Source organism: Orycteropus afer, unplaced genomic scaffold (assembly GCF_000298275.1).
Source record: "Orycteropus afer afer isolate SDZICR_OR568_19922 unplaced genomic scaffold, OryAfe1.0 scaffold00095, whole genome shotgun sequence".
NCBI lineage: Eukaryota > Metazoa > Chordata > Mammalia > Tubulidentata > Orycteropodidae > Orycteropus > Orycteropus afer.
This window is the reverse complement of record NW_006921682.1, coordinates 6,932,487-6,945,812: the sequence shown is the minus strand read 5'-3', so window position 1 is coordinate 6,945,812 and position 13,326 is coordinate 6,932,487. Positions and strand designations below refer to the sequence as shown.

Genomic DNA, 13,326 nt, shown 5'->3' with positions numbered 1-13,326 from the left:
CAGTACCAGAAGGCTGGCGGTTCAAACCCACCAGCCACTCCTCGGAAGGAAGGTTGGGCAATCCTACTTCCGTAGTGATACTGCCTCGGAAACCCAAAGAGGGATCGCTATGAGTCGGGGCCGACTCGACGGCAAACAACAACAACAACAAGAGCTGGGTGGTTAAACTACAAGCTATGCACCCTCTGAAGATCTCTTCCCTTTCTGTTATTACAAAACTACTTAAGATTTTTGCCTGTTAAATTGTGAGACCAGTAAAAGCAAAATTTCAAAATTTCCTGCCAATTTAATATTTTTAGCAAACTTTCCTAAATTTAGACAGTCTCAAGCAAGTGAAGTATACATTATGGAAATGTCTAGAGTCAGAATTAATATAAGTGCTCTAGGTAAGTATAGGAGCTCTGGTGACATAGTGCCTAAGGCATCTGACTGCTAACCAGAAGGCTGGCAGTTCAAACCCACCAGCCACTCCTCGGAAGGAAGAATGGGCAATCTACTTCTGTGGTTAATACTGCCTCAGAAACCCAAGGAGGGGCTGCTATGAGTTGGATCCAACTCAACAGCAGTGAGTTGAGTTCAGTTAGGTAAGTATGAGAGCTCTGGTGGCAAAATGCCTAAGGCATTTGACTGCAAACCAGAAGGCTGGCAGTTCAAACCCACCAGCCACTCCTTGGAAGGAAGATCAGGCAATTTATTTCCATAGAGATACCACTTGAGAAACCCAATGAGGGTTGCTATGACTATGAGTTGAATCAACTCGATGGCAGTGAGGTTTTTTTTTTTTTTTTTTGAGGTAAGTATATTTTTTGGTGTTTCATCAAATTCTTTTACTTTTATGTGAAAACTAGCATGTTGAAAAGGGCAAAAAGTAGCACTCTTCCACAGTCAGGAGATATAAATCTTCAGCCTAGAATTTGTACATTCCCCCCAGGAAACTAAAAGCCCTGAATTTTACTATATCCAGCCTCCCTAAAAGGCACCTTAATGACAACCAATATCATCAACCAATGCCATACAATACTTTGATAGAGTTTCCAGAAAGTATAAAGTTATTAAAATCACATTTCTAGTTGTATTTCAGACATGTCTCAATCTAAAAGATTGACAGTTGTCTAGATGGTCTGCCCCTTTATTCATTCTCTCCCTCTCCTCATGGAAGACCACAGCACCTTATATTAATCTTATATTAGTTTTTCTTCTAAGTGAGATAAATTCTGATTCACTGACTTGCAAATACCACCTTTATTTAGTTAACAAATCTAAATAATTACGAACTGGTTCAGGTTATTCCTCTAACAGCCTATTCATTTTTATGCCACTACATAACTCTTCAAAGAGTCTTATGTGCTAGCAAAAAAGATCCCAGAAATATAATAAATGTTCTGTCTAAAGAAACAAAACAAAGTAAGACAGAAATGAGACTGTTTACTTATCTTTTTAATACTACTTATTCTCCCTCATCTTCATAAAATGGGGGGAAAAAAAGAAGCTAGTCACAAAACAAAAATCTTACAGAGTTTAAATAAAATGATACTGTCATTAAGTTCATTGCTGTCACTTCATATTAAAATGAGAAAAATATAAATAATGTAATGAGTGGTCCATAAATATAGTTTATACAGTTTAAATGACTATGCTTTGAGATCACGGTCTTCCTATTTATGATGATAAAAAATTCTTTTATGAAACAGTGTATATTTATAGCATGTGTGTGTGAACATGTGTGTATATACACTTAGCATATGTATAAATATTCCACTTAGTTATATAAGTGGTCAATTTTGTATCTCTTTAACCAATTTGGAAATCTGGCTGATTTCTAATAGGTCCCTAAAGGTTAGCAGTCTGAACCTACCCAATGGTGCCCCAAAAGAAAGTCCTGGTGATCTGCTTTTGTAAAGATTACAGCCAAAAAAACTCCCTATGGAGCAGTTCTACTCTGTTATACATGAGGTTGCCATGAGTTAGAATCAACTCAATGGAAATTTTTTTTCCTTTTTAAATTCATAGGTTTAAAAAACATCTTTTCATTAAACCAGTCACTAAGCCCAATCAAGTCTTTAAGTACTGTCAAATACAAATTTTCCTTTCTTATTTTGTTAAAAAAAAAAAAGCATCCCTTTCTAAGCCCTGGATGACTGACTTCTTCCAATTGTACTCAGAATCTCCTTACCTTTTAAATCATAGAAAAAACACACTTTACATGATATTACTCTTCAATACTTACAGAATGAAGTTTAAACTTCTTTGGCCTAATACTTATGACAGTCTACAATCTGTAAAGACCTTCTGCCATATCTTTAGCTTATTCTTGTCCCCTAAATTACATGTATGCTCTAAATAAAAAACAAACAAACAAACAAACGCATTGCCAGCAGGCAATTCTGACTCATAGCGAGCCCCACAGTGTTTCCAAGGCTCTACATCTTTACTGCCTTGGAAACCCAAGAAGGGGTCGCTATGAGTTGGGTACAACTTGATGGCACATAACAACAACACATCTTTGCTGCAGCAGCCTGCTTCCTCTTTCTCCTGTAGTGTAGCTGGTTGTTTCTAATAGCCAACCTTTTGGTTAGCAGCCCAGTACCTTAATCACAGCACCACCACAGCTGTGTTATAGATATAATTGTTTCTTTTCTTATCCCTTAAGATTTGCCCAATTTTGCTTTGTTTCTCTTAAGATCGGACTGATGGCAATTCTTACCTTGAATTCCTGAAAGCTGCTTTTTCTTTGTTGATTTTTGTGACATCTTTCATGTCAACCTATGTTTCAGAGACACAAAGAAACTCTAAATTGTTGATAATTTAAACAATATAAAATTGTACTATTTTAATATCAGACATTTGTGATTGTTGTGTTGTCACCCAAAATACAGTATAAAATTAAACTCCTTAATGCTCTCCTCTCCTAAAACTGGTGAGTTTGCTTGACTTCCCATATTTCATATATGTCTGGAGTAACTGCTATTTTTTTAAGAAAAGTTGGAAAAATTTTTTTATCCTCTTGTCTTAAAACCAACTTCCAGATTCACTGCCGTGGAGTCAGTCCTGACTCACACTGACCCCTCCTTGGGTTTCCAAGGCAGTATCACTATAGAAATAGATTGCCCAGTATTCTTAGCAGCTCATTTATTAAGAGAGAACTATTAAGCTCTCTCTTTTATGCTCTTTTTAGTAAATCAGTCACTAAAATTCAAACTAAACTCATTGCCATCGAGTGACCCAATTCACAGCCACCCCTCCTTGGGTTTCTGAGGCAGTAACACTACGGAAGTAGACTGCCCAATCTTCCTTCCAAGGAGTGGCTGGTGGGTTTGAACCACCAGCCTTCTGGTTAGCAGTCAAATGGCTTAGGCATTATGCCACCATAGCTCCTAAATCAGTCACTAAGCCCTATTAATTCTTTAAGTGATGTCTGCAAATACCAATTTTCCTCTCTTATTCTATGAACAGCAAGCACTCTTTTCTAATCCCTGGATGACTGACTTCTAATTGTACTCTGAATCTCTGTACCCTTTAAAAAATCAGAAAAAAAAATTCATATGGCAATACCCTTTAATATCAACAGAATGAAGTTTAAACTCCTACACTTAAAACACTGTGTAATCTGAAACACTTACTCTTCATCTTTCGCTACTTTTGTACTCTAAATTTTTGTTCCAGACTTAAACTCATCTTTTACATGATGTCAATAAGCATTCTTGATGTCTTTGATAACATCTTTTTCCAAAATTGAAACATCTTTTTCATTTTTACCTTCATCTGATATTACTCCCCTGCCTTTAAGGGAAAGCTTTGTGTTCCATGAAATAAATCTTTTGTAACAATCTAAGCTTTTGTTTTTTGCTTTTCTTCTCAATACCTATAAACCTTTCTTAGTATCACCTTCACTTTACTCTTGATGCGGAGTATACAACTTGTGTTCTTATGTTAGGGAAGTTTGTTTGTAAGTGGTTTTTCTTAAGCATTTTCCTAAAAACACAACTCAGTAAGTGGTGACTAAATTCCTGGTCTCTAGAAATATTAAGTATAGCAAAGATTGTGAGGGTGGCACAGGACCGGGTAGATATAACAATCATTCTGTTGTACATTTGTTATGTTGTTGTTATGTGCCGTCGAGTCGGCCCCGACTCATAGCGACCCCTCCTTGGGTTTCCGAGGCAGTATCACTACGGAAGTAGGATTGCCCATACATAGGATCTCTGTAAGTCAGAGCCACCTCTACGGCACCTAACAACAACATGTCAGAAATAATTTAATCAATATAATTAGACTTAGAAAGTGTAAAGGGGCAAAGAAAGAATCATGCTTTTCATTTTGCACGTAGGTTTCTGTTTTTTCTGAACTGAGAAATTCTCCAAAAGTTGTAGGGAGGAGGGGAGAGGCAATTGGTAGGTAACATGGGCTCTGGAGCAAGAGTATGTGGTTTTAGATCCTGGCTCTCCATTTATTAACTCTGTGATCTTGAAATTTAACTTTTTATTTAACTTTTCTGTGCCCCAGTTAATTATCTTTATACAATATACTGCATATGTCATAAAGATTTTGTAAAGAACAAATTAGTAATATTTGTACAATCCTTAGTATAGTGCCAAGTACATAATAAATGCTATATAAAATTTGTTAAATGTCTTTAGATGGGACTTCCTCTAATTCCTTGCTAATCATCAGTTTTAAAATATGTGTCCTATATGTACACTGGATGATAACACTGAAGAATGTTTTTAATATTCTCTACATGGGCATAGATTTTTTTGTGTAGAAGCTACTCAATAAATACTTATTCACTTAACTCACATTCATAAGATTTTCCTTAAGAAGCTATTAAAATTTATATTTTTTCATGAAATATTTTCTAAATTAAATATTTGAATTGTAAATTTAAAAAGCAGACATTTGCAAGGTATCTCCCATATATGGAATCATGTACTGAAAGTGAACATTTGTATCATTTTAAATAGAAATGGTTTAATCCAGTATTTTAGTTAGTAGACTCATTTTGCAAGCCAAAATTTAAAGCATTCTCAATTTTACAATTCTATTTACTTGTTTGCTTAGAGTGGATTTGTTCTCAAAAAGAATACTTACAACACGTTTTGTTTAAAACATTCATACCTTTTGCTTTTTAGAAACGGAAGGAGTAATGTTTTTCTCTTGTTCCTGAGCGTTTTCCCTTAAGTCTATAATGATAGGTCGTTTTACAGAGGAATTTGAAATGCACTCTGGAATTGAGGGCACCTTCATGCAAGTACTGGATTCATTAATGCTCTTCTCATGTTTTATAACTTGAATATTCATCTTTCCTTCTGTCTTCAATTGCAAAGTTTTCTTTCTGTTATACAGCATTTGGCGCAGGATAAAGGAAATAGTTAATTTAGCATTTTTAGTACATATAATCTTCATATGTTCAATAGTTTTCATGACTCTCATAATATGGGCCATTTTTCCTAAATCTTTCCAAGGAGCAGCCCTTGTATTTTGAAGCAGTGTAGAAAACTGATTGTAGTTGTATTCTAACTCTGTCACAGTGCTTCCGTAATTTACAGATGCTATATATGGCACAAAATCTATGTATACGGAAATGGAACACTCAGACTTCTTTAGAAGTGTTTTTATTTCTGAAAGTTCTTCAAGTTCTCTTGAGAGCAAATGAAGAGCATATGAGCAATTAACAGCTTCTTTGTATTTGTAGATAATATCCATATCTTTCTTAAGCTCAGAAATAGCTGTCTCTATTACTTTCCAAAGGCAATCTGTTGACTCATCTTTAAGAAATGAAAAACAAGCCATTTTTTCTTGACAATGAACCAGCTCAGGAAGAAGTGATGAATCAAACCAAAGCATACCTCGAAACCTCTGCCTGTCTAGTTTCTTGGCCATTGAGTTTTTCAAGAAATGCATGGTTTCTAAAATCATGACTATTTCAATATATGTTTCAATAGCTTCAGGCTTTAAAATTACAGCCCCACGGTTTTGATTTTTCACCATGTCCAAAGCATTTTCTTCTGTGATAAAAATGTTATCTATGTTATCTTCTTGCAACATCTGAAAGTATTTTTTTAAAATTTCCAAGTGATTAGTACATCTCAAACTGAGTTCCTGTAATTCTTTAAAGTCTGCAAGTTTAGCCTGATCCAATATTTCACTAATACAACAAATATCTGGGTGTGAAAGCAAAGTACTGTTAAACCTAATTGTTGTTTTGTTTATTAGATTATCTGACTTTCTGCAAGCAATCATGGTTTCCTTCTCAAGTCCAATACCAGAAATTTGTTCCCTGCTTAAACCTTCAGACAAAGTGTCATATATCTCCTGCAACTTAGAAAAAGCATCTTGATTAATTTTCAGTAGCATTTCTTTATACTTCTTTCGTGTGTATTTTTTGTTTAGAGATTGTTTTCTCTCTTCCCAAACAAGATTTTTTGCAGCATCAAAGAAAATATGTTCTAGACCATAAAGAGATATTTTAATACTTCTTGCCTCATTACTCTTGATAAAATTAACTTTTGAAGAGATTATTTCTATGATAATCCACATGTGGTCTTGTTTTCCTGGGTATGAATGAACTTTAGCAGAGTTCCCATATACACTGATCAGCTCTAAAGTACTTTTTCTTATGGTTTCTAGGTCTCCTAAATTATCGCCAAAATTAACTCCACAGGTAAATGGAACGGAAAGAAAAAAGTCAAAGCAATCAGAACAATGTTTCATTATAGCTTCACACTCTTTAATCTGTCGTTTGTATTTCAAGAATGCATAGTATGAATTTTTTCCTCTTTTCGTTTCTTCCAACAATTCAGTTAGCTGATCATGATATTTCTGCAACTCACAGAATGCATTATATTTTAACCTTCCTTGAAAAGCAGGATAAAAATTAGATTGCTGTTGATAACCACGTGGCCCACCAAGCAGCTCACTGTACAATGTCTCATCATACCAAAGCAAGCTTCGGAATGTCGGTTCATCTCTTAAGAGTCTTTTTTTGTTTTCAACGAATTGAATAGTTTCCATCATCATTTGGAGCTCTACCAAAGAGTCAACAGCACATGGTTTTAACTTGTTTTTACAATTATCCCACAGGTTTTGTTGTACCAACAATTCTCGTGAAATCAAGATTTGTTCGAGTGAACATTCTTGGTTTCTTTCAAAAGCTTCAACAAATGAAGGGAGAATATTTTGACAAATCTTACTTTCCTCCTGCAGAATGTGCAAAGATGATGCTTCATCTGCCCTTTGCAAAATTTGAGATAGCTTAGTTATAAGAGCAGTATGATGAGCTGAGTCATGTTTTTCTTTTAATCCATTCATGTATAACATAGGCTTCTTCTGAAAAGTTGTGATTTTAGAGTTTTCTGGGTGGACATGTGAAATAGGTGGATGGTCAATTCCTATAATGCCTGGTTTGAAATTACAAGTTATTTCACAATGCACTATTGAATCAGACTGAGAGTAACTGTTAACTTTTCTTTCTTTCTTTTTTTTGTTAAGTGGATTAGGAACTGTGTTATTCACAGGAAGTGCCTTAGAGTAAGTGGCATTTGCAGTGCTTACATGAGACTCAATCAAGTTGTGTTTCATTGTTTTCCCACTTAAGTAGGAGGATTCTTCTTCTAAGATCTTTTTTCTATTTTTGTACCCAGTCTTAGAAGATGATTCTTCAGTCCTGCTCTTTTGGTGGCATATATCTCCAATTGAATCCTTTGCTTTTTCAGCTCTTTTAACTTTCCACGTTTTTCTGTCCTGAACCTTTTTCTTTGCAACACATTGTTGCAAAAAAGAAACCTTTACATTATCTGCTAAGAGTAGGTAACTGTCATTGGAAAATAGCTTCTTTGATGTAGTTTTCCCATAACTTTTTTCTTCAGTTACTGATGCTAGATTCAAGTTTGAATTCTCAGTAACATTTGTGTCATTCCCATCTATTGGGGAGCAATTACTGGAAGAGCATTGCTCTCTCTTTAGAAGCTCCCTTCCACCACATTCCTGCTGATGTGATATAAGAGTGAATGTTGCAAAAGAATCTACAGCAAAAATTCTCTGTTTGTCCAAATAAGATTTCCAAGCATGTCCCTCACTATCTGTCACCGGAGCAGCTGAAAACTGCTTATACTTTTTGCTTGTCATCAGAGTTAAGTTTAATGGGTCTACAGAGAAATTTCTTGTGAAAATGTTTGGTTGAGAGTGCTCAACAGGAGTTGGACATTTTTCTATAGAAAAATTTATTTCCAGGTTTCTTTTACAATCAGATAAAATGTTATCTGGTTTGTAGGTATCAACATTTAAAATGTACCTTGCACTTGGTTCTAAGACTGAAATAAGTATGTCAGCTTTCACCTCTGTGTGAGCTATATGGGATGCATCATATTTTTTGTTTGTGTTAACATTTACACTTTCTTTCATGCAACTTAAAGATACTGAGTTACTTTTATTTATTACCTCATTAGCCATGGAATGGATTTCTTTTGCTACATCCTTAGTATTACTATGTGTTGAACGGGTTTCAAACTTTTCATATTTACCGATGTTAGATAAAACATTTTTATCTATTTGATTTTCTTTCTCAGGTAGCTTCTCATTTGGGTGGTCTGGTGAAAACAGACATCTAGTTTTTCCAGACAATGGCTGAAGTTCTGATGATTCTGGTAAGTTCATACTGCCCTTGTTATAAGCTGACTGACTTGTACTTTGGGATGTGGAGGCTAGGCATAACTGTGTTTCAGGATGTTGTTCTTGATCACAAAATTCTTTCATGTGAATAGTGGTGTGACTTCTAGAAACACTGCTGGCTATATTCCTTTTAGAAAGTGTCTCTGTGGTTCTCTCTCCATTTCTTTTGTAAGACTTGTGCTTTGACACATGAGTTAATGATTTACCATCATATTCTAAAGCTCTTCTTTCACTTTCTTTGTTATCTCTTCTTTTTGAAAAAAAGTGCTTAGTGGAGTAATATTTTCCTTCATATACAGAACTATAACCTTCAAGGTCACAACTTTCCCAGAAATTATTGCATATTATTGCATATGATTTTGGTAATGGCCCTTTTTTTTTTTCTCCCACTTTAGCTATCAGCTGCAAGGATGTGTGAACTCTTCTATGAGCTTTCTTTAAGTGAAGAACAGCTTTGTCAAGTTTTCTGGAAAGACGTTTGCTTTTGCATAAAGATGCTTCACTATTTAGAATATCCAGGACACTCTTAATGTGTTTTTCTGACTTTGAAAATATTTTAAATCGTCCTTGGGATAATGACAAAAAACATTCATATGAGTCCTGACCAGTTAGCCTCCTCTTTTTCTCATACATTTCATGCCGTCTTTTATCTTTATGGGATATGTTTTGGTCACTAAAAGATGAATGCAGTTTTCTTTTGCTAACTCTTGATTCCATGTGCTTTTTACTTCTAGTATCATTATAGTCAGTATGTAATTTTGCAAAGGCACAGCTGCTTTCATTATTTACTGTTGTAACATTTGAAGATCCAGTAAACAAAGATTTATTGTTTTCTTTTCCAGACATGTGATTTATGTGTGTATTGTGACTTACGTCAAAAGAAAGGGAAGTTGCAGATTTACTCACTAGTCCTGATTCTTGTGTTATATTATCAGATTTATCCCCACATGGGTAATAAGAATTTTCACCAGAAGACTGGGGATAAATTCCTAATCCCAGGACCTTTTCTCCCTTGTTTATTTCTGTTTCTTCAGCTTCAGTTAAGCATTTGTAAAAATTATCTTTAAACACATGGGAGTCAGGAGTGGGGCTGAATCCTGGACTAAAATCATTAGTGATTGTAATTTGTAGATCTGGAAGTAAAACTGGGTTGAGAAGCTCTGCTTTGGTGTTTTGTGTAGAAGAATAAAAATAATTATGTTCCTCAGAAGAATGCTGATCTGTATTCACCTTTCTTTTGGTGCTTTCCAAAGCTTCTGTCTCCCAGTTACTGCTTCCAAATAGAGCTTCCCAGTTGATACGAGCCTTTAGAGCCTCATATGAGGCCTCCAATTCTTCACGAAGCACATTTCCATGGCTATATGTATCTTGCTGAAATACAAAAGCGTCATCACACTCTTCTGTTACTACTTCAATCTCATTTTCCAATTCCAAATTTTGAATAACCAAGTTCTCATTTATTACTGATTGATAAAATGAGTCTGGTGATGTATTTATATCCATATCAACTCCACAATCAGAAATCCTATGTTTTACTAACAAATCAAAATCTGGACTCTCAGAAAAACAAGTTTCTTTGAACAGGTATTTTTGATGATCTTCATGATTTGTGCTCAATGCAGGAAAAGAAGTTCTAGTTATCTGTACTTCAGGATTTGAGGATGCACACACTGTAGAACCTGGAACTTCTGGCAACACTGTGGAAGCCAGATGCTGTAAACTTCTTCCACTATTTTGAGGATCATTTTGTTTTAAGGCAGTAACAATATCTTCACTTTCGATCAATGTAGTTTCTGTTGATAGGTAATTTTCTTCCCAACTCATATTAAACGTGGTTGAAAAATTTTCAGATATCAGAAGTTCTACATTGCTGCAATTTTTATTCTCCCTTCTTTCATCTGTATCAGTAAAATTTTTGATTGTATGAAAAACTTGCTGCTCATTTCCATGTATGTTCTCTAGGCTGTCCTCTACAGATGAAGAAATGTCTTCCTCTTTAGTTTCATGTTGATTGTCATTCTCATTATCATTTTGTTCTTTGAAATCAATATTCAGGAGTATATCATTGTTCAGCTGTGTATCAAAGAAAAAAGGATGATCTTGACTTTTATCTTCAATATGAGGAGTATCTTTGAAATCTTTGTGGTTGTCTTCTAATAACACTAACTCATTTTCATTTTTTCTAGGGACACATATATTTTCCTTAGCTATATTGCAATTGAAATTATTATGAGCTGTTTCAATGCCATGAGATGAAATAACTGTGTCAATTAGTTGTTCTTCTACCTGAGAAATGTCTTTTGCTTCCTGGAAAGCATCAGTCATAATGCTAACACAATTTTGATTTGTTTTTTCCCCTGTAAGTTCCATTTGCTTTTGAGAAATGACAAAACTTGTGTGAATGTTATTATTTTTATACTCCAAAGAATGTTGAGGATGGTTTTGCAAAAAGCTACCTACAGTTGGAGTTAGATTACTTTGTACTTCCTTAGCTAGACTATCTAGTTCATATTTATCCTTTGTGGTAGATATGGAAGATACTGATAGCTCTAATTCTTGAGAAAGTAATATTTGATCGTGTTTTTTTCCTGAAGAATCAAGACTTTCACCCTTGTTATGTTCTTGGTGCAATGAAATGCAATTATCTATTAGACTGGCTTTTGTTTCATTGGTGAAACAATGATCAATTTCTTTCCAAAAATTCTGCTCTTCTCTGTGTTTGGAATTGTCCTCTGGATCAATATTAAGGTTCCTCATATTTCCAATATTTTGAATGCAGTCATCTATACTTTCTTTCTTTTGGAATGGAGAAACTGTGGACATTTGGTGATCAGTTTGACACACAGTTTGAAAACCAGAAGACTGTGTTTCTTGAGAGATGTGACTTCTGTAGTCTTTTGTACAAGTATTCACTGGTTCGTAGAAGTTATGTGGCTTGCTATTTTGTTTAATTAAAAGTGGGGTGTTGATTCTCTGTTGGGATCTGTGGACTTTTTCGTCACTGTAGTTTTGGTTATCAACTTCTGAAAGTATCTTTGAAAGAGAAATTGGGAAGGTAATATTGCCTTGGCCCTTACATTGCCTTGCCATGGTAATTTTATTGGGCATTATATAATCATAGTCTCCATAGCACATGTTATGAACCTGAGATTGTGAATCATCAAAAGGAATTTTGAAGCAATGGGCATCTAAACAATTAGGAAGAATCACATGATCATCCGGGATGATTTCAGATGAGGAGACAGAATTAGTTGATACAGATGACAAGTTTACTTCTGAATTAACAGAATCTAAGCTCTTCTCAAATGCCAAAATCTCATTTACACCTGTTTTATTATTCTGTTTACCCATGCTTTCTTCTCTCCTCATTAGTCTTGGGTCTTTGATAAGTTTTGACGTAGTAACTGTGCTTGAGCCAATATTGCTGTAAAGGGGAGAAGCAATTCCACTTAAAATATTTTTAAGATAGGTCAAATTTAACAAGAGGTCACCATTAACACTTTCTCTGGTATCATCAGACATAAATAAAAGACCTGAATCTTGTGCATATACTTGAGAAGTGTTACTACTTTCTGCTAAGTGCTCTGTCTGGCCATTGTGTGTTTCAAGTATAGAAATGTTTCCATTTTGCCCATTTCCAAAGGAATTAGAACTACTGGAGTTAGAAGGATTTATCTCTGAATTTAGTGCATTGCATGAACAGTTTTCCTGAACAAATGGTTCTATAGGTTTCCTGAAATGCTCAAAGATGACAGTAGCATCTTTTCCTTTTCCAATTCTTTTGGCCACTGTGCAGTTATTCAGAGAACATGTTCTTTCTGTGGAAGTAAGAAGTAAGAAAAATATGAAGAAAACATGTTTCTATACAATCTCTTTTAATTCAAGTAATTGTCATGACTGATTTTAATTGAAAGCTCATCAAATAACCTAGTCATGGTTAAATGTATTCTCAGCAGAAAAACCAGAGTACGTGTAACACATCAATAAAGTATAAATGGAACAGTAGCATGAAACTCTGTTCTAGACTAGGGACCCTACTAAAAAAGTATCCGCCAACAAAGAATTTGAGTTCTGATAAACAATAAAGAATAAAAATAAGTAATTAAGAAATAAAAAAAGTAAGAATAAAAACAAGTTACTCATAGACTATGACTTCTTATATTAACTAATTGTCTCCCTTGTTCCTTTCCCTATACCCACAAAACGGTTACCTTGCTTCTTTTTCCTCTACCATGAGAGAACAAAAAAAGAAAAGGAAGAGGAATAGGATAAAGAAAGGCTACAAAACAAAGAAAAAATTTCCACAAAATCCTTCCCTGAAGCCAAAGAAAAAACCTCTCTCCAATACTTGTGGTGGCTAAATAAGTATTCCTGCAAATAATATATGTAAATAAAACCCTAGAAAATGAGAGGAATATTTTCTTTATAATTTATGAAAACATATTCCTAAAATTTCCTAGTCTCAAACAATAAAAAGAAACTTAAAAATATATATTTAACAAATAGTTATTTCTCATAAAATGGCCACAAAGCATTAACAGCTAAGTAAAATCATAGAAATATATTTACTAAATAGGAATTGATGATTATTAATTGCCTGTGAAACTTACGATATATATATATATATATATATAGAGAGAGAGAGAGAGAGAGAGAGAG

General features: G+C 34.5%; 1 protein-coding gene across 1 annotated transcript in view; it reads right to left on the bottom strand.

Annotated features, from left to right (window-relative positions):
- TEX15 (testis expressed 15, meiosis and synapsis associated) overlaps positions 1–13,326 on the bottom strand; it is an 82,984-nt gene that overhangs the window by 3,641 nt on the left and 66,017 nt on the right. Inside the window, exons 6-7 of the mRNA XM_007942704.2 lie at positions 5,116–12,485; positions 2,705–2,763 (exon numbers count right to left, since the gene is read on the bottom strand). Coding sequence (XP_007940895.2) covers positions 2,705–2,763; positions 5,116–12,485 — 7,429 coding nt within the window. The remainder of the gene's footprint in view (positions 1–2,704; positions 2,764–5,115; positions 12,486–13,326) is intronic.